Source organism: Podarcis melisellensis (assembly GCF_964234715.1).
Source record: "Podarcis melisellensis genome assembly, chromosome: 13".
NCBI classification, from domain to species: domain Eukaryota; kingdom Metazoa; phylum Chordata; class Lepidosauria; order Squamata; family Lacertidae; genus Podarcis; species Podarcis melisellensis.
Window position 1 is genome coordinate 27,522,210 of NC_138545.1, and position 20,157 is coordinate 27,542,366.

General features: G+C 47.5%; 2 protein-coding genes across 6 annotated transcripts; both read left to right on the plus strand.

The window, feature by feature from the left end:
* The first annotated feature begins 1,362 nt into the window (after window positions 1-1,362).
* Window positions 1,363-10,093, plus strand: LOC309355584 (uncharacterized protein). 3 transcript variants are annotated; one of them, XM_081886545.1, is made up of 2 exons: window positions 1,363-1,427; window positions 2,906-10,093. In XM_081886545.1, exon 2 carries the CDS (start codon window positions 3,206-3,208, stop codon window positions 3,851-3,853), a length of 648 nt encoding a protein of 215 aa, XP_081742671.1. In that variant the 5' UTR covers window positions 1,363-1,427; window positions 2,906-3,205; the 3' UTR covers window positions 3,854-10,093. The 3 variants fall into 3 exon arrangements, with proteins under 3 accessions (XP_081742671.1, XP_081742670.1, XP_081742672.1); XM_081886544.1 differs by lacking the exon at window positions 1,363-1,427 and adding an exon at window positions 1,437-1,606; XM_081886546.1 differs by lacking the exon at window positions 1,363-1,427 and adding an exon at window positions 1,741-1,850.
* A 3,362-nt stretch (window positions 10,094-13,455) lies between these two features.
* On the plus strand, window positions 13,456-19,905 carry LOC309355530 (uncharacterized protein). Of its 3 annotated transcripts, none has more exons than XM_081886469.1 (3): window positions 13,456-13,919; window positions 14,588-14,715; window positions 15,533-19,905. In XM_081886469.1, exons 2-3 carry the CDS (start codon window positions 14,616-14,618, stop codon window positions 16,369-16,371), a joined length of 939 nt encoding a protein of 312 aa, XP_081742595.1. In that variant the 5' UTR covers window positions 13,456-13,919; window positions 14,588-14,615; the 3' UTR covers window positions 16,372-19,905. The 3 variants fall into 3 exon arrangements, with proteins under 3 accessions (XP_081742595.1, XP_081742597.1, XP_081742596.1); XM_081886470.1 differs by lacking the exon at window positions 13,456-13,919 and adding an exon at window positions 14,030-14,175; XM_081886471.1 differs by lacking the exon at window positions 14,588-14,715 and having other exon boundaries at window positions 13,457-13,919.
* Window positions 19,906-20,157: the final 252 nt, after the last annotated feature.

Sequence of the window (20,157 nt, forward strand, 5' to 3'; positions counted from 1 at the left end):
GGGGAGGAGATGCAGCATCTCCTTCCTTTGCCCCCCTCCTCATCATATCATGTTTTCAAAATCCTAATTAAACGTGAGGACTGCCCTTCTCCCATATTTAAGTTTAAAACTGGATCATGTACCTTCAGACCATAAGATACAGAGTTATCTGAAAAGTAATCATACACAAAATGACCAGAAATAACAGATAGAAAACACAAACATAAGCAGACAATGGCCTGGCTCCTAGCTGAAGGGGTGGGGGGGAGTTGCATAGGTCATATGAGAAATGGAAAACTGGACATATAGGACAATTTCAGGGACAGGACAAATTCCATCTGTGTGGGTTTATGACAGAGGAGAAATTTTAATTTATAGGCCGTAAATACTTATAACTCAGAAATTCCAGAAACGCAGCCAACCATGCCCTTACTCCAGTCTGGTTTGCTGCTGAAGCTGAAAGGGAACTAAATCAATGTTACAGATAATATCTCTGGGGCCCTGCTGCTCACTCCCTGAGCTCTAGGAGCGAAGCTTCAAAGCAATTTTAGAACACTCCTGAAGTGCATTGGTCAGTGGAGGAACAGAGATTCGTCCTCCCTTCTCACAGTCTTATCAACCCTGCCATAAACCAGAACAAAGGGAGTATTGGAGGAGAAGGACAAACATAAATCTCTTGGTGGGGGAGCAGTCTGCAGGGTGAATCAAGGAAAGGAGCAGTGTTTTGCCTGGAGGCAGAAGGGGCACAAAGGAGGCTACCAAAAAGGATAAGCTTAGGCTTTCGTAAATGTATTATAATGTAAAATTGGAAGCTATCAAGCACCTTCCCCTTTTCCAAATCGGAGCCGAGCCAATATTTAAAACTGTTGCTAAAGCCGAACTGGGCGCATCAAACTATTTAATAAGACTATGCACGTTACTACGCTCAAAGTGCTTCACATAAGGATGCTGCGACGACCACGCAGTGCATTTAAAGCACACGCACGAATCCCGGGAACTGCAGTTTATCCCGCACAGAGCTGTAACTTCCAGCACCCTGAACGACCTACGTTTCCCAGGATTATTTGCGGGGGAGGGGGCAATGCGCGTTAAATATACGGTGTGTGCGCGCACCACCAAGACCACAGCCCTTCAAGGGAGGCCGTTGCTGTGAAACCCGCACGGCAGCAAATCTTGTAAATCGGTGCTGAATGCGACCTCTGCATTCGGAACGGGTTTTCTTTTTTTAACGGAAAGAAATAAATCTGCCTCTCGGGTCTGTGGAAACGAGCGGCGAGAGCTTGCCGTCGTGCCTTTTCTTAATAATGATGCTGACGCATCCTTAGTGCCTCCGCTCCCTTTGCGCTCGCTGCTGTTTCCCAACCCAGACGGGCGAACTCTCTCCCTCGTCGGCTGGAGGAGGGTTAAAACCATCGAGCCGGAGCTGCCGCCGCCGCGCAAAGCGAAGGGTGGGGGACAGGATGCAGCGAGGGGTCCTTTCCTGTGCCCGGACCCGCCGCTGCCCACCCACCCACACACGCTGCGAGGGTGGCTGGTTCCCTCCCAGGGCCCGAGGTCCGGACGCGCCTGCCGAAGGGCGCGCGAACTCCCCTCTCCCCCCCGGGATCCCTGCGCGGGGGCTGCATTGGTGAGAGCGCCTTGGACGGAGAGGAGGGCGGAGCCCACGATGCGGAGCCGGGGAGGGCGGCGCGCGCTCCCTGCGCCGGAGGGCGCTTCCCGCCTCCCAGTTCCGTGCCCCACATCCCCCCTCTCTTTCCTTATCCCCCCTTTTTTTGCAGCAGGGAGCTTCTCTGCTCCCTCCTCGCTTTCTGCCTTTAATTGTCTTCCTCCCACTCGCTCCGTTTCCGCGAGTAAGCGCGGCCCAACCTCGGGTGGGATTTTCGTTGTGGGTTATTCTTTCATTCTTTCATTTTTCTGCAGATTGAAGGCGGTCATCCTGTAACTGCTTACCGGGGGGAGGGGGGAAGCCCCATCGGATTTGTGCGATTTATCTTGTAATGAAAAAAAAAGAAAAAGGCTGTGTGGGTGCGGCTTTCTAATGATGTATCTGAGGTGTTATAGAAATGTTTGGCTTGTTCTCTCTTTGTATACACACACACACAAATAAATATACACACACTGCTAATTTTCTAGGAAAAAAGGTACAAGCTCACAGTGAGCTTCTCCCTTGTTCTCTTAGAATGACAATGGCGCCCACCTGAGAGGTGCCAGAGCTGAGGTCCTGTGAGCTCAGTTTGGAAAAAAGCCCTGCACCTACACACCCACACAGGTTCAAGAACCATTGTTTTGTTTTTCTGATTAGCATTTAAGATTTAACATAGAGCATAAGCTACGTGGGGCAGGGAGCTAAATACACATTCACAACATAGTGTGCAAGTTTTCCGGGACTCTTCACCAGGCCTGAATGGTAAGCGAAACAATGAGTGGGGAAGAAAAAGGTGGCTGTGGATTAATGTCAAAGCCACTGTGTCTGAGCTGGCCATGGTTTTAAGATGGAATTCTGATTCTACATGTAAGCTGGTTTGGGAGCCGATCTTACCTGAAAAGTATAATTTGACATTTTTTTAAAAAAAAAAAACCATTTCTTTGGAAGTGTGTTATTAACAAGCAAGCCTAAAATGCCCTGGATCTAAAGGTACAGTGTGCACAATGCACATCAATAGTGCAGTAATAAAACATGTAAAATGCTACTTTTTATCTACTACATTTCCCCAAAAGTACACGAGCCACTATTTTTTAAAAAATGCATGTGGCGGTGAAGGTGGCGAGTGCAGCAGGTGAAAAGTATTCATAAACTTTGTTGACCTACAGTACGTTGTCTCTCTTTCTCATCCTATTGCTCAGCTTTGGCCACAACTCATATATGTTCCTTCTCTCTCTCTCTCTCTCTCTCTCTCTCTCTCCTTTTTCTCTGTTTCTCGAGCAGGTGGTGTGGGCAAAGGTCCAAAAACTGTTAGTCAAGAGAAGGCTGAGAAGGTGAGAAGTGGTTGAAAGAAGGCTTATAAAGAAAGAAAAAAGCCTAACTATCAAAACGGCTTACTGCGGGAGAAGCCCCGAGATAGGCCAGGCCTATTGCTCTGGGCTGGCAGGAGGTCTGTTCAACCACTGCTGGCCAGGCCAGGCCGAGGTGAGGTGTGCTGAGGCAGGAGCTTCCTTTGCCTACGGAGGAACCTTCCCTGGACCGCCGCCACTACCACCACTACCACCACCACCACCAGCCGCTGGCATGGGGGAGAAATCTCACACGTGCCCCTACTGCGGGAAAGGCTTCCGGCGCAATTCGCACCTGACCCGACACATGGCCACCCATTCTGGGCTCCAGCGCCCCTTGGGCGGGAAGCGCCTTGGGCAGCAGGTGCAGGAAGAGGACCGGCCATTCAGCTGCAGCTACTGCGGGAAAAGCTTTGCCAAGAGCGCCCACCTGGCGCGGCACCAGGAGACCCATTCGGGGGAGAGGCCCTACAAGTGCACCTACTGCGGGAAGGCCTTTGGGCGCAACTCCCACCTCACCCGGCACCACAGCACGCACACCGGGGAGCGCCCGTACGAGTGCGGCGTTTGCGGCAAAGCTTTCACGCGCAGCGCACACGTCACCCGACACCAGGGCACACATACCGGGGAGAGGCCTTTCCGCTGCACACGCTGCGGCAAGCGCTTCACCCGCAGCGCACACCTCCAACGCCACCAAGGCATCCACAGCGGGGACAAGCCCTTCTCCTGCGGCGACTGCGGGAAGGGCTTCACCCGCAATGCCCACCTGGAGCGCCACCGTGCCACACATTCAGGGGAGAAACCTTTCAAGTGTGCCAGCTGCGGGAAAGGGTTTGGGGCAGCCTCCCACCTTGTAAGGCACCAGAGAACCCATAAAGTTTAGTCAGCAGGGTTGGTCCTATATCCATCCAAACGGGGGGTGAGAAATGGCCAGTATTGGACATACGTTTGTCTTTATGTCAGGATGGCTCTTCCCCCCTCCCCCCCGTCTTTTCTCCTCCATGCTAGAAAATAACCTGAGTGTTTAGCTGCTGTGATTTGAGAGAGAACTGGGGATAGCAAATTCAGCAGTGGTTGGTCCCTGGTCTGCACAAAGACCGAAGCAATGTAGACTTCACACACTCAGTTCATTTGCAGACCTAATGACGATAATTTTAAATGCTGGAACTGCAGGTTGTTCTGCTACTTCTTTCAGAGCGGGAAGGACAGTCTCAAATCTTCCCGACGCCATCTGTATGTGGGAGTGGGTGTTTTTCCTTCTCTTCAGTATGGCAAATGAAGGCCACCCTTTTTAAATTTCCACTTGGCTATCAAGAAATATGCTGTGCGTCAAAAGTAAGAAACTCTAAATGAACATTTAGACTTGAGGTGTTTGCACACCTCCCCCTTGCACACCTCCAGCATCTCAGCGGATGTGTGAGCATGTAAACAATCTGGAGTAAAAAAAGCATCAGTCTGGTGATTCACTTGGAATGAAGTTAGAGTGACTCTTCCACCCTCCTTTCCCTCAGCTTTCATTTCAGCCATTGTGGCCAAGAAAAAGCAGTTTATATCATACTTGCATCTGCCCACAGTACCCAGGAAATGACACCAGGAACACTGGGCCTGAGTTTTGAGCATTTCAGCATCCTTCAGCTGGGGGGAAAGGCTATTGGTTTGCTTCTGAACCAATTCTCAGAACTTGTCTATTTCTCTTCCATGGCACTTGGCAGTGTGTGCATCTAGTTTTGCAGTATTTTTATCTTGCGAGTGGGATCTGCAACAAAATGTTACAGTGCTTTTGCCTGCCAGCCATGCCTCTTTTCAGAGTACTCCATCCTGTTCCCCATCTCCCAGTTTTCTGTCCCATTGCCCCACCTGACAGATACTGGGTGTTCTGTGGCCACTGAGCATGCTCTGTTCTCATTGGGGTTTGTTTGGGTTGGTTTCTCCTCCGCCCTTCAGAAGGGCTGTAGCTCAGTGGTAGAGCATCTGCCTTGTATGCATAGTGTCCCAGGTGCAATCTGGCATCTCCTGGTAAGGCTGAATCTCCTATCTGGAACAGTTTTCTTCTCCTTGGACAAGACTATAGTTCTGCTGATACATTTCACAGCGTAACTCTGTTGTAGTTGAGAGATAGGGTAAAAAACTAACCTTAAATTAGTTGGGTTTTTTAATGTAGCTACTTGTGCTTTTTTAAATGGAGGAGGAAGTTATAAATGATACTGTCAGCTGTCTCCACACAAAATAGCTGATTTTCCTTTATAGAAGACATTTAAGGGGATATTTGGTGATTCTTTAGGAAGTTGGGTATCTTGCTGCTCTGAATCATATGGAAAGAGATGCGGAGGCAGCAAATTTCTTAGCTGGAGTCCCCAAAACTTTCTCTTCTTAAGCCTGTTCTCCTAGGAAATACTGTCTTGCTTGTCTCCCAGTTTGCTGTCTGTGGCTCTTAACTAATCTGATGTGTGGTTTTTTGAAGGTACTGGGCACTCGGGCTCTTCAGAGGCATAGCACAAGGGCATAGCCATGGTCTTGTATCAGGGCCTCCCTAAGACATGGATTCCCCCATGCGACTGCCTTGAGTTATGTGGCCTTTGGCCTCTGTATGTGTCATTTTTGATGTGGCCTCTTTGGAATCCAGGGTGATGAAGCAGTGCAGAAGTACAGCAAGCATGGAGCAAAACGTCTCATTAGAAAGGTTTGAGTTTATGAACACACACAAAAGAAATAAATTGAAACTCAATGGAGAGAAGAAATAGGAGCCAAGGAGCGACAGCAACCTGCCAACTCTCCATTTGTTCGGCTAAGAGCAGAAATACTTTATAACACCTTTACTAGTTTGCCTAATGACAGGCTGTGTTGGTCATAACAAAGGGAACTGCCAGCAAGATGCAGGCAGAGACTATTTTGTTTTCCCTCTGCTTTTTCTGAACTCTTTCTAAATACAAAATGGGAGAAACAGCATCTGTACATCAGAATCTCAATGGCCAACTTGATGTAGCACAACAAAAACCACAAGAATCATTGGAAAGACTACTAAGGTTGATGGGTCAAAACTGCAGCTGTTTCATACTTCTGTGTCAACTCTTATTTTATTCTGCTTCCTATGAATTTGAAACCGCACTAAGCCTGACATTGGTTTCTCTTTGAGTGCTCAAACAGTGGAAATACTGAAATGGTGAACCTTTATTTGTTCAGTAGTCTGCACAATACAGACTCGTGGTGGTTGGCTTTTTTTGTTTGGGATTCCCAAGACCCTGCAATTGCTAGAAAAATACTTGGAATGTTCTGCCGTGCCCTAAATGATGGTTGCAACCTTTTAATTGCCTTAGGGGTTTATCTCCCCAAAGTCAGGCTTTTGCCTTTCTGAATGGAGAGATCTCTGGTAATTGCCAACAACACACTTGAGACTGGTATAGCTTTCCCTTCCTCTTGGGTGGTCAGTTTGTGTGGCGTTCCTTCCACTAGGGCTGAGGCTCCTGAGTCTGATTTGAGCCTTGATGCTTCAAGGGAGGAGCACAAGCTAAGTCAGTTCGCTTTGGGCCAGAGGTAGAGTTTTCAGGTCTGCTCCGTCATACATCACAACCAGAAGGCAGCTTTTCCTGTTTGGAAGTGAAACTGATTCCTTCTCACACCTAGGCTTAAACACGTCCTCCTCCTGACTATCAATAAGCTTTCAGATGTGTGGAGTGGGGGAAGACAGTTTTCTAAGAATATGTCAACTCTGACCCATGGCTTAAAAATCTGGACCTACACATCCATTCTAGATGTGTGTAGTTACAGCTGTTGCCCATGGGGCTGTGAGATCAACAAAATGTGGAGCCACAGCCAATGACAGGCAGAGCCAAGTAATTCCAGTTCCCATCTTTCTCCCTGCTGACTTGGGCAAGGACAACACAGAGACTAAGGATTGCTGATAGACGGTGTAACCCCCCCTCCCCCCACACCATGGAAAGAAAGAAGGCAGAGAGGACTGGCTGAGGGCAGACTTGAGATGGGTAGGGCAGTGCCCTGTTCACTGTAATGGACCAGCCTCCATTCCCAAGTGTGGAGGTTCTGCCACACAACAAACTGTTAAAGAAAAGAATAATATTGGTTGACTCCAGACTCTTGGGCTGCAGTCTGCCATATTCTTACCTTGCGGAAAGTTCTATTGAATAGATGAATAGCATTTGATAGGATGGTGCTCTTGGTCATGCTGTAGGCTCCTTGAAATCAATAAGACAAGTTGGTTGTGACTGTATTAAGTCCCACCGGTTCCAGCAAAATGAAAAGTGTTAAGTTATTTAAGCTGGATGCAGCCCATTGATTTATTCTGCTAAACCCAACCAGAGAGGTCAACTCTCCACTGCCAATAATACCCCACAAACCTATGGGTATTTGCACCTATCCTCATAAACAGCAGGAGTTTGCTTAAGCGATAAAGTCAGCGCACAAACACTAAAGTGAACAAGTCATTTCGTTGCCAATCCATTGTACAAGAGTGTACAGAGGGGAAATAATTGTGGTTCTGTTTGCTATCATAAGTGCAAATGCATGGAAAATTCTGAAGGCAGAATTCAGCCATTATTTGGATTGTGGAAGACCTGTAGGGCATAAAGAGGTCTCTAAAGAAGAGCCATCCGCTCAGGGCCTGATTCTAATCCTGCCATCCATGAGTCAGGTAGTAGGGAACTGGTTTGTGTTTCTTTTTGCAGACCTCCTCTGCCTGATCTTGGAAGGAAGGAATATGCTGATTCTGCTGGGTTTATGCTGGAGAACAAAGTATTTTTGATCTTGCACTTGATTGGTCACTTTCATTAGACATTTTGCATGCATATACCCTATGTCTGCTGTGGACTCATGTACAACTATGACTGGTAGATTCTGGGGGAGCAGGAAAGGGTCTCATTTCCCATGTGAGGGGTGCACTCCAGATAGAAGGATGCCAAAGGCCTATTGATTTCAGTGCGACTTCAGAGCCTGAAGTTCACTGCGCTGCACCCATAATGTTGTTGTGTTATGCCTGGTCTATGACTTTGCTAATGGCAGTTTCTTAAAAAAAACAAAAACCTCCCAACAGCTTGTATATAGATAATTTTTCAAGTTGTGCAGCAGTATTGTAGAACTATCATTGCTGGTGGTACACTTTTAATTTCCCCTCCTGTACAATTGTGGACTTTGGTGAAATCAGTCATTTCTGTAGTAGCGGTACTTGGAGAAAAGCAGAAATGGCTCGTAGTGACCAGACCAGCTCTGCTGCCATAGATGTGATGTTATGGATTACCATTCTCTCTCCCATCCCCAACCTGGAAAGTGTTTCTTCTTTATTTATTTTAATTCTTTTTTTCTTTTTCTTTTTGGATGTAACATCAAGCAGTTATTATTGCACACCTTCCAGTGCATTTTCCCATCACTTTCCTTACTGCTAAAAAGTGGCTCTCCTTTTTTAAGTGTCATGAAGAAGAGCTCTAAATCCACTATTAATTGCTCAACCTGAACTTGTTAGCATGCGATTGAATTCCATGTGGAAAATAGCAGTGGTCCAGGAACCTTTAGCTACCCGCCCCCCAGTCTCATTCTTTGCATCAGGCTTTTCCAACCAGACGTTTTGAAAATGATCCTGTGGTACTTCAAGAACAGTATCTAGATGCCAGGTTCTGGGGCCTCCTAAAAGTGTGCATTTGAACTCCTTGACTCACAGCCTCTGCCAACCTGGTATCCTCCAGATGTTTCAAACTACGGCTCTGCTGGCGAGAGCTATATAGTCCAACACATCTAAAAGGTGCCAGGTTGGCGAAGGCTGGTTCAGTCATTGGGCTTGGGTTGGTGTGCGGTCAACCTTTACTTCACATTTGTTAAAACTCTTACCCACAGAAGAGCAGATGTCCACCCGCTTGTGGACATCTAATGAAGCTGAATGTTGGAAGATTCGGGACAGATAAAAGAAAGTACTTCTCCACGCAGTGCATTGTTAAACTACGGAACTCGCCGCCACAGGAGGCAGTGATGGGCACCAACCTAGATTGCTTCAAAAGAGGACTAGACAAATTCATGGAGGAGGAGGGGGCAATCAATGACTACTAGCCATGAGGCTGTGCTTTGTCTCCACAGTTGGAGGCAGCAATAATTCTGAAAACCAGTTGCCAGAATCCAAAGCCGGGGAGAGTGCTCTTGTGCTTGAATCCTGCCTACAGGTTTCCCACAGGCATCTTGTTGGCCACTGTGACAACAGTGCAGGACTAGATGGGTCATTGGCCTGATCCAGAAGGCTCTTCTTGGGTTCTCGTGTTCTTAAGGGTGTTCCTGAGAGCAGCTGAGTCTTCTGAACTTGTTTATGAGCATCAGCACCACTTCTGTGGGGTGGCAGAAGGGGCAAAGTGCATTTTGGGTGGCGGGAACATGGCTCCACATGCTAAGATTTGTGAAAGAGAAATAATGGTGTATTTCACTTTCATGCTTCCGTCCTGTTTTTCCCCTGGAGTAAATGTCCCATGCCCCCCCCCTCACGCGATTGCAATCCTATTAGTTTTGATAGAGTTAACTTTCAAGTAAGCATGCATTAGAATTGTGGCCTTCTTTTAATTCCTAGTTTATGATTTAGTTATATTGTTTAGGTGTTGTCTGGCAAAAGTGTATGTGGTGTTTTTTTTCTCCTTACTAGTGAATAACAAAGCCTTTTCCATTTCACAGGAGGCTCCAGCAAAGAGCAAGCTATCAGTTTGCAGGAGGGGGCATAGCTTTCTCCCCATCTTCCCCCTCTGGTGCCACCTATGGAGCCAGTTTTGGGGTATTTGTTTTACTCTGGCTCAGTTCAGTGTTTGTGAGCTCTACGCTTTAGGCTTTTTGAGGACTGGGGGTGGGGGGTTTAGGTTTCCTTTGCTTTAGAATTGTTTGTGGGCAGGGATGTTTTGGATTATTTGGTCTGTACTTTCTATGATTTTTATTACTGCCAATGGGTATGCCTTAACAAAACAATTGTAAATGCCATCGCAGCAGTATCGTAGCCAAACTTAAGCCTGGGTTTCCCGCCCCTATGAAATGCCCACCACCAACTTCCCACATTCCCTGGTATTGCCCATGGTATCTTAATCTATTTCCCTATCGTACTAACAGTGTCTGTCTCTTCACTGTATGAAATAAACACTTTTCCTGATTCCAAGATGCCTTGTTGACATCCTGAGTAGCTAGGATACTATTTTCGGGTGTAATAACCTGACACGGCTAGGAGACTTACCTGGACATTTGAGTGGGTGCAAAATGCAGCGAGCTGCCTATTGCTGTGTCAACGTGCAAAAATACACTCCTATGCTAGAGCAGGGGGTAGGCAGAAGGTAGGTTGGGATGTGCTGGTAGATCTTTGGGTGGTTTGCAGAAGATGAGTCCCAGCTGTTTTGCCTTCAGTGTTCCTAAGTGCTTAGCTTTGGAGCATACAGAACAACTTGTGCTTGGCATTCTTCCCACACAAGAGTCAGGGTTTCATAGTGGCCACAGGTCTGGTCTAGAAACTTGGGAGACCAGAGTTTAATCCCCACTTGGCCATGAAGCTCACTGGGCAACCTTGGGCCTAACCTTAGCCTTACCTACCTCGCAGTGTTGTTGTCAGGATAAAATAGGAAGAGGGAGAATGGTTGGAGCTCCTTGGAGGAAGGGTGGACTATAAATGTAATAGTAAAGAGAAATAAAGAAATCCTGTCTGCCTTCCACCATGGAACCCAAGGCTGTGTATATGTGGTTCTGAGGTAGTCTATTCCTCCCAACTGATCAGGCACAGACCTGCTTAGTTTCATCAAGGTGGTGTCCCCCTGTGTCTTCGGACTCTACTCTAGAACCACATTAAACACAGTGTGTCATTTGACCCTCAGGGGTGTCAGGAAAGGGCAACAATTTGTTGTGTTTACTTGTGGACTGATTGATTCAACAAATTTTATATATGGCTTGATTGTAACAAAATCTCTAGGCTTACAAGAAATATTAAAATTATCAATAAGAACAGTTTAAAACAAGTGATTAGAAAGCATTAAAACTAGTGTTCAGCAAAAAAAAAGAAAGAAAAACCCATTAAAACACATCAACATCTACATGTCTGGATAGACTTGCCTAAACAAAAATTATTTAAGCGGATGCCAGAAAGAACACAACGTTGGTGTCTGCCTGCTGTCAGTGTAAACTATTTTGCAACCAAAGCTACAGAAATTATGTAGAATGAGACAAAATACAGAATCTAGAAACTAAATGCAATCAAACCAGGTCTACAAGTGTATAGTTAATTTTATAATTTTAATTGCATAGTTAATTTCACTTAACAAAAAGCTGCCTAAACATCAAGGTACTAGGGTAGTAGACACTCGTCTAATTTCAGCTGGTAACATCCCAAAGGCTGGAGCTGCATCACTGAAAGCCTAGTTGTTGTTTTTTTTTTATTATTTTATTATTATTATTATTATTATTATTATTATTATTAAATTTATATACCATCTTTCATTCAAAGGCCACAGGGCAGTTTACAGCATAAAAATACAAAATGAAAACGTATAATGTAACAAAATACATTTATTAGTTGCCATGGCAATTCAAAGCTCAAAATGACTTACAAAAAACAATACATACATGCATACATTAAAGTGAGGGGGGTATCCATTAAAACATCCCACCTAGTTAAAAGCCAGAGGCCTGGTTAAAAAGGAAGGTTTTGGTCTGGCAGGTGAAAATATATAATGATGGCACCAGGCAAAGTTCCTTGGTGAGAGCGTTCTGCAAACACGGGTCCTAAGCCACATTTCTAGGACAAAGCCAACACATTGAAATTACCGTAAGTGCTAGACCAGATCTACCCACTCTTTGAAGAAACTGATTTTCTAGATCCATTTCAATCAGAATTTAGGCTTGATTGGGACACAGAAACTGCCTTGTTCACCCTGTATTGATGACCTCTGTTGGGAGAGAGAGAGGGGAAATGTGTCCCTTTTAATTCTCCTCAACCTCTCATTAGCTTCTGATATCAAGCATTGTATCCTTCTGGAGCAGATGTCCAAGTTAGGGGTGGGAGGCACTACTTTTCGGTGGTTCAGGTCCTACTTGGATGATCATTTCCAGAAGGTGATGCTTGGCATGTGCTCTTGGGCTCCATGGAGCCTTCAATATGTTCTGCTCCTTAACATCTGCAGGTGTGGCAGTGGATGTCCTGGACCTCAGTGTTAAGATTACTGCAATACCTTATACACAGGGCTGCCTCTGAAGACAGTTCAGAAACTTTAGCCGGTGCAGAATTTAGAGGCCAGGTTGCTCTCTGGGACAAGATGCTTTGAACATATGATGCCAATCCTGGCACAACTGTACTGACTGCCAGTCAATTTCCAGGTAGATTCAAAGTGTTGGTTTTGACCTATAAAGCCTTAAACAGCCCAGGATCGCAATACCCCGAGGACTGCCTCTCTTCGTATGAACCTACCCAGACCCTGGGATCATCCTCTGAGGCCCTTCTTTGTATGCCTCCTCCGTGGAGGGCAGCAACATGAGGCTCGCCTGGTGCCTTCATTACATATCTTTAGGCACTAGGCAAAAACATTCCTCTTTTCACAGGCCTTTGGCTAATTAAAAATACCTTGCCTTTTAAACTAGACGGAGGTTCTGGTTTGTTGCTATGCTATATATTTTGTGTTCTCATTTAAAAAAAATAATGCTGCGAATCACTCTGCGATCTTCGGATAAAGGGTGGTACATAAATTTAATAAATAAATTTTTTTAAAAGCATTAAATGCACCTGGATAGCACAGCTGCAGGGCAGGGATATACAGTGGTACCTCAAGTTACAGACGCTTCAGGTTACAGACTCTGCTAACCCAGAAATAGTACCTTGGGTTAAGAACTTTACCTCAGGATGAGAACAGAAATTGTGTGGCAGCAGCCTGAGGCCCCATTAGCTAAAGTGGTGCCTCAGGTTAAGAACAGTTTCAGGTTAAGAACGGACCTCCTGAACAAATTAGGTTCTTAACCAGAGGTATCACTGTATAGGAGTGAAGTTAAATATGGAATACCTTATTTTTATTATTATTGGGGGGTACTGCCCTGAAGAAGATGCTAGTGGGATTCTCTTCTTCTGATGCCATGCCAGTCTTGGGTGCACAATGCCCCTCTGGCCTAATGACGTTTTAGCCTGGATTATTTATTACTTATTTTATTTATTAAATGTATGCACTGCCAGTTAGACTAGAGGCCCGTCTAACTAGTGCTGCACCCTGCTCCCCAGAGGCACGTGCATCCGGAGGGCCAGGAAGCTCGCTCGTCGTTGTCCAGGCACAGGTATTTTGTACTCGGCGACATGTCCCCTCTGTGAACCTGGAAGGTCCCGCTGGAATCGGCCCTCCCTCCCACTGCATCCCGCTCAGCCCTTGGAAAACCACCTCGGCTTCGCCCAGCGCCCCCGTCCGCGCTGCGCGTCGGCCGGGCTCCGCTTCGGTCCTAGGCCCCCGCCGCGGCGCTTGGCAAGGGGGGCTCCGCGCCGGCCTCTTCTTTGGGGCGGCTGCTCCGCGTTGCAAAACAGAAGCGATGCCGCTAGAGGGCTCTGGCCATTGTCAAAAAAAGGAGAGGCAGAGAAAGAGGCGACTGTTCTCATTTTCTCTCTCGCTGCTGCTGCTGCTCCCGCTGACGATTTTGGGGGCTGAACTTCCCAGGTCAGCGCCGGAGAGCCTTGTTGTTGCTGCTTCTCCTCCTCCTGCTTGCGTAGCAGCGGCAGCGGCAGCCCCAGACCCGGCGCCACCCCGACGGGGCTGCGGGAGCCTCCAGTTTTAAGAAATCTCCTCGTTCTCCAGCCGCATCCTCAAGGGAGAGAGGGACCTTTATCAGCCTCGGTTGCTTTTCTCTCCCCCGCCCCCACTTCTTTCTTTTCTCTCTCCCCCCCCCCACCCTTTTTAATATTATCATTTAAAGGAGAGATCGCGAACTCTGCAGCTTCTCAGGGACCCGATCCTGAAGCCAGAGACTTCCAGGTAACTCCCGCCGACTGGGGTTTGGGCAGCCAGCCAAAAGTCCAGCAACGTAGCCAGGCAACTTCCTCATTAAAAACGGGGGGGGGCGGGGAGGGGAGGGGGAGCCTATCACAAACAGCGGGGAGCCAACGCACCGCCGTTCCATCAGCGCCTCTGCTCTCCGAACGAACTGCTCTCCCCCCCCAAACAAGGTGTGGGGGGGCACACACCCGGATCTTCCCTACGCGTATATAAACAAGAAGAGAGCTTTCAAGACGTGAGAATGACGTAGACCTTGGGCTGGGTTGGTAGAGGAAGTAGGAAAGCTTGCCTCCTCCTCCTCCTCGTCCTCCTCCACCCGCCGCCGTCGCCTTCCTGGCAGGACTCGTGTGCCTCTTAAGAACCGTGCACGCCGTGCAGAAATCGGCCCAGGAAAGTCTTCTTCACCTGTTGAATTTCTGCACGTCGCCCAAAGTTGTTAAAAGTGCACCAGCCTTGCCAGGGAGACGGGAGGCGCAGCAGGATTGATATTGCAGGGGGGAGAGAGAGAGAGAGACAGAGAGGAGGGCCGCAGGAATCCTGTAGCTTTGAGTTCAGGGGGGCTAATGCTGTCCAGCAAAGGCCACGTTACAGGCCCAAAGCCGCAGGGTTGGTGATGGATTCTGAGCAGGGGAAACTTATTTTTTCAGAGGCCACAGCCTTCTGCAGAAGTGACTGATGTATTTTGCTGAGATTCAGTGGGCCCTTCTGGACCCATGCCAGAGACCTGTCTACAGGGACATTGTGCAGGACAATTATGGGACTCTACTCTCACTAGGTAAGGACTTTTCTTTTTATTTCTTTCTTTTTTACTTCTTTTTTATATTAAAAAAAATTCAAATAAAATCAGCTTTAAGTAGTAAAGATGGCTATTGCAAACCTGAGATCCCAGAGGTCCAAAAACGTATGGCGACATTGACATTGACTTCTGCTGGTTTAAGAATATGCAGCCTTTTGAATTACAGGGAACTCTTGACCAGGCCAGGAGAGTTTCTTTGGAATCTAGAAGGCTGCGTGTTGCTAAGCCAGCAAAACTCTCTCCAATGAAAATATGTCAGGACACTTCCTTAGTAAGCTCACAGAAAAGCCTCAGAAGATTAGGATTACTCCATCTTGTGGTAGATGGAGAGAAGATAGAAAGTTATGAGAAAATTTCCTGTCCCTGTATAGTCAGCAGTCCTACATCACAGAAATATTTGGAGCCTTTGATAGTTGTGGAGGCCAAACCCAATAACTCTGGTGGAATTCCCATAGAATTCTGCTGGTTAGCTATGGAATGTCAGGAATTAGAAGCTAATATTAGTGTCAGCCAGCACTGCCTCTTGGGTCTGGGTTGGTCTAGTTCACCTATTGTATGGAACGATGCTTTTAAGCCGCGGCACCAGCAAATGGGTTTTATTTAGATATTTTGACTCCTGACCCGCCCCTTGCCCCCCCTCCACTTGTCCAAATATCTCAGGTTGGTAAAACCACTTAAAACAGCAAATGATCAAACCAACAAGGTAAGGTAACCATTCAGATATAAAATGTTGAAACAAAGCAAAAAGGGGTGTGGAAATATTCCCATGCTTGCTTCACTCTCTTTCCTTTGATAGATGGAGGAACCATGAACCCAAATCCCCAGCCTGGAGGTGCAGAGGCTGCCCTGACACAGAAGCAGGTTCCAGGACGCCCTGAAGGCTCCCTTTACCCAGGCCAGAACCAGGCTGGGCAGCAAAGCGAGGATCCGGGGAAAGGATGGGCCAAGCCGCCTCTTCCTCCTCCATTGCCGAAAGGCAACCCCAGTCTCCCGCCCCGGGTCTATATGGGGCCTGGCCCAAGCCTGTGCGTCCAGTGTGGGGAGAGCCTTGCCCAAACTCGGCACAGTGTCGCCCAGCCCCAGAGAGCCGCCCACCCTGCCGATAAGTTCTACCCGTGCTCCGATTGCGGGAAAAGCTTTGGCGTGAGCTCCCACCTCACCATCCACCGGAGGATCCACACGGGCGAGAAGCCTTACGAGTGCAACGAATGTGGGAAGAGGTTCAGCCAGAGCTCCACCCTCGTTCTCCACCGCCGCATCCACACCGGAGAGAAGCCTTACAAATGTGTGGATTGCGGGAAGTGCTTCTCTGTGAGCTCTCACCTGACCAAGCACCAGAGGGTCCACACGGGGGAGAAGCCGTACGAATGCCAAGCGTGCGGGAAAAGGTTCAGCCAGAGCTCCACCCTCATCCTTCACCAGCGGATCCACACCGGGGAGCGGCCTTACAAATGCGACGAGTGCGGGAAGACCTTCAGCGTCAGCTCCCACCTCACCATCCACCAGAGAATCCACACAGGGGAGAAACCCTATCACTGCACGGAATGTGGGAAGAGTTTCCGGCAAAGGTCCGGCCTCAGCACACACCAGAAAACCCACATGGTCCTCGTGAGACCTTACAAGTGCCCGCCTTGAAGAGGGAACCAAGCTTTGGGTCGCAAACCACCAGCCTTTCTTGCCCGACGCTTTGCTCAGTGAAGAGACTGTGGCTGCAGACAGATAGAAGGAGGGGAGAGTTGGCAGGCACCCCGCATTTTATGAGCTTCGTTGGGGGGCTGGGGGGCACTGTTAATGCAAAAGGTACTTCAGGGGTGCCACCCTCCTGCCACAGTTGAGTTAGGGCCATTCATGAGATCCCAACATGTTCCTTCCAAAAAGCACTTCTGCTTTGAGTGATATTTCTTTCAAACCACAACACAGTGTTACGTACGGAGAACGTGGCTTTCTTTCCCAAGCCAGCAATTTGGAGGGCTGTCTGAAATGCAATTTGTGTCAACTGTCACAGACACTAACCGGATATTTCCCGTGACATCGCCAATGCCAACTTAGATCGGTTTTCTCCCCCTGAGTGGTCCTCAAGTGTGAAAATGTTCCAGTAACAATTTAAAAGGAAAGGAGGAGGTTAAGGGAGTTGGGTAGACTTCTCTTCTCCACAGCAACGCTCTGCCATTTTTGTAAACGTTTTCTTTTGCTTAGTTGCTCCTTTCTAGCTTGTTGTTTTCAATGGTTTATATACAGTGATTGGTGGTGGTTTTATATGTTGTACAATTGTGAGCTTTCTTAGGGGGCTTTGGCTGGGGAGTGGCATAGAGCATAATCAGTCACAAATGGGATGTTGATGAAAGGTGTGTCTTCCCTGCGGTCCAGAGCTAGAACCAGAGCACACATTTCCTGTGCGTGTTTGTGTGTTTTAAAAAGACAGTAATGAGAATAAGAACAGAATATCCCAGCACAGCAAGGCTGCCTGGTTGCAACGTAGAGATCCAGGCTGTGTACACATAATATGTTTGAAGCACAGGGCTTCTGCCTTAAGAATCCTGGAAACTGTACTTTAGCCCTCACAGAACTACAATTTCCAGGACCCTTAAACTACAGTTCCCACGATTTTTGGGGGATAGGTCAGGTGCTTTAAATATACAGTGTGTACAGAGCCCTGCTCTGTCCTTTTAAAAGTCCTAAAGCCAGTGGTGTTGGGTAGGAGTCCTTAGCTTTTCTCAGCAGATAGAGCAGGAGAGCTGGCTTGCTAGAAGAAGTATAGATGGCTGCCCACTTGGTGGTTTAAAAGGGGATTAAACAAATTAATGGAGGAGAGGGCAGACAGTGGTTTCTTGACCATGGTGGCTGTGTGCTACCTCCAGGATTGCAGTCTGCCTCTGAATACCAGCTTTTCGGAATCTCAAATGAGGAGAGTGCTGCTGTGGTCATTTCTTGCTTATGGGCTTCCTATGTGAAAACACAGTGGGGGATTAAGGCCTTTGGTCTGACCTAGCATGGCACTTCTGATGTTCCTCCCACAGTTTTGAGTCAGTGAAGTAATACACATGGGACAGCCCATGTGGTGGCCTCCAGATGTTGGACAGCAACTCCCATCATCCCTGGCCATTGACTGTGCTGGCTGAGGCTGATGGGAGTTGGAGTCCAGGAACATCTGAAGAACACTTGGTTACCCTTATAATATCTAAAGAGAGGAGTTCCCAAGAGACCATTAAGCCCAAAGGCTAAAATGACCAGACTGCACCACTGCCAGAACCATCACTTCCCATCCCATCACTCCTTTGGTCTCTTTGCCAGAGTCTCTTTCAACTTCTGCAGCCAATTCAGCAACTGCAATGCTATTTTTACTCCAGCAGAAAGTGGGAGAGAACAGTGGGGTAGACAGAGGGGGTCCTTAGCAGATACACAGAATGGAATCGCACATGTAGCTCTGTCAGGAAAGAAAGATGGCTGGTGAAGGCTGGCTGCAACTGAACCTTGTCTCCACGGAGCCTCACAGCTGTGTGGGATGTGCTGTTCCTCCTTGGCATTCTATATAAAGTAGGTGCAGGGAACGTTCAGCCCTCCATACTACAATTCCCATCATCCCTGGCTATTGGTCATTGTTGCTAGGACTGATGGGAGATGGAGTTCAGGGTCAAAGGTTGGGGGAGCAGCCACAGGAGCAGCATCAATTTGGAAGGAACAGAGATAGATAGAAAAGGAAGTACAGTGGTACCTCTGGTTACATCCGCTTCAGGTTACATACGCTTCAGGTTACAGACTCCGCTAACCCAGAAATAGTACTTCAGGTTAAGAACTTTGCTTCAGGATGAGAACAGAAATCATGCAGCGGCGGTGCAGCAGCAGCGGGAGGCCCCATTAGCTAAAGTGGTGCTTCAGCTTAAGAACAGTTTCAAGTTAAGAACGGACCTCCGGAACAAATTAAGTACTTAACCCGAGGTACCACTGTATCACGTCCATGTGGAAGATTCAGCAGCAACAGCGAAGAAACTCTGGATCACAATTTGGTGGTGAGCCAGGACTATTTACAGGATGAAGTATTGAAGGAGGAGGGAAGAGAGAAGGAAATTTGCCCAGTAACCCCAGGAGATCTCAGTGATTCACCAAGAACGTCCTGAAGGAAATAGGAAGTTTGAGGGCTCTGAGATCATTTGCAAGTTGCTGCTCTCATATGGGGGAGATTTCAGAACAGGAAAGATGCTACAGCAGACTTAAGAGAGCGGGCCCGGTAGATATTTACAAGATTATGCATGGTGTAAATAAAGTGGGCAGATAGGTTTTTATTTCTCTTTTGGCGGCATTAGGACCTGAGGTCATCCGGTGAAACTGATTGGTAGAAGATGCAAAGCAGAAGAAACACAGGACTTAAATAATAACTTTCACATTTAACATACAGAATTCATTGTTGCATGATGCCAGTTGCCACGGGCTCTCAAGGGGGATTGGACAAATACATGGAGGAAGAGCCTATCAGTGGACGCCTTGAACATCCATGTTCCAAAGCAGCATTCATGGCTCATGAGTACCAGTCTCTGGGAGACGACAGCGGGGAGATGCTCGTGCCTCTGTGCTTGTGGTCTTTCCTGAAGCATCTGGCCAGGGCTGCTTGAAAGAAGACTCCTGACTAGATCGGTCTTTGGTTTGATCCAACTCTCCTTAGCTTTTAAAGGGACGCTGTTGGAGGTATTAGGCCTCTGAACACCACTTGCAGAAAATCGCAAGGCTGTTGCACTCGGTTTCTCATAGGTATCTGGCTGGGCACTGAGATCAGGATGCTGGACTATGATGGGACTTTGGGTGGATCTAGCAGAGCTCCTCTTCAGTTCGTACACAATCTCTAGCCTAGATCTGGAAAGCCCAGATCATCTCCCTTCATTCTGTGGGGGTCAGCATGTTGGTGCCTCTGTCCCTGGATTGGGGCAAGCAGAGCGACAGCACTAAGGAGAACACCCGTTTTTGTTTCATTTCTAATTGTCTGGATGTTGTTAGATAGTCAAAACACTTCAATTAACAGGAATTTTAACCGTTTTAGGTGCTCTTCCTTTCCATCTGTAGCTTCCCCTTATTATCAACAGTCGTTTATATTTCTTCACCCACAAATCTCTCACTAACATCTCACCCTGTAATCTCCATGGCTTCATTCAAGGCATATTAAAAGTTCGGAGAATTTTGCAGGAGTGTTTTGTGTGGTTATTTTTAACCCATCAGCTGGTGAAGGTCTTGCTTTACTTAACACAGGGTCCAGCCACACTTCCTCCGCCCCCAGGGAAAACCCGCTGTTTAGCTCTGAATCGGAACAAGCAGCAGTTGGGTTTTCTGCATATTGCCATTGGTTCCGATTTAGCGCTAAACCACGGATTTTCCAGGGGAACGTGGTGGGGCGAGGACAAAAGCACTTGGACTCATTCCTAGAAAGCATGGGGC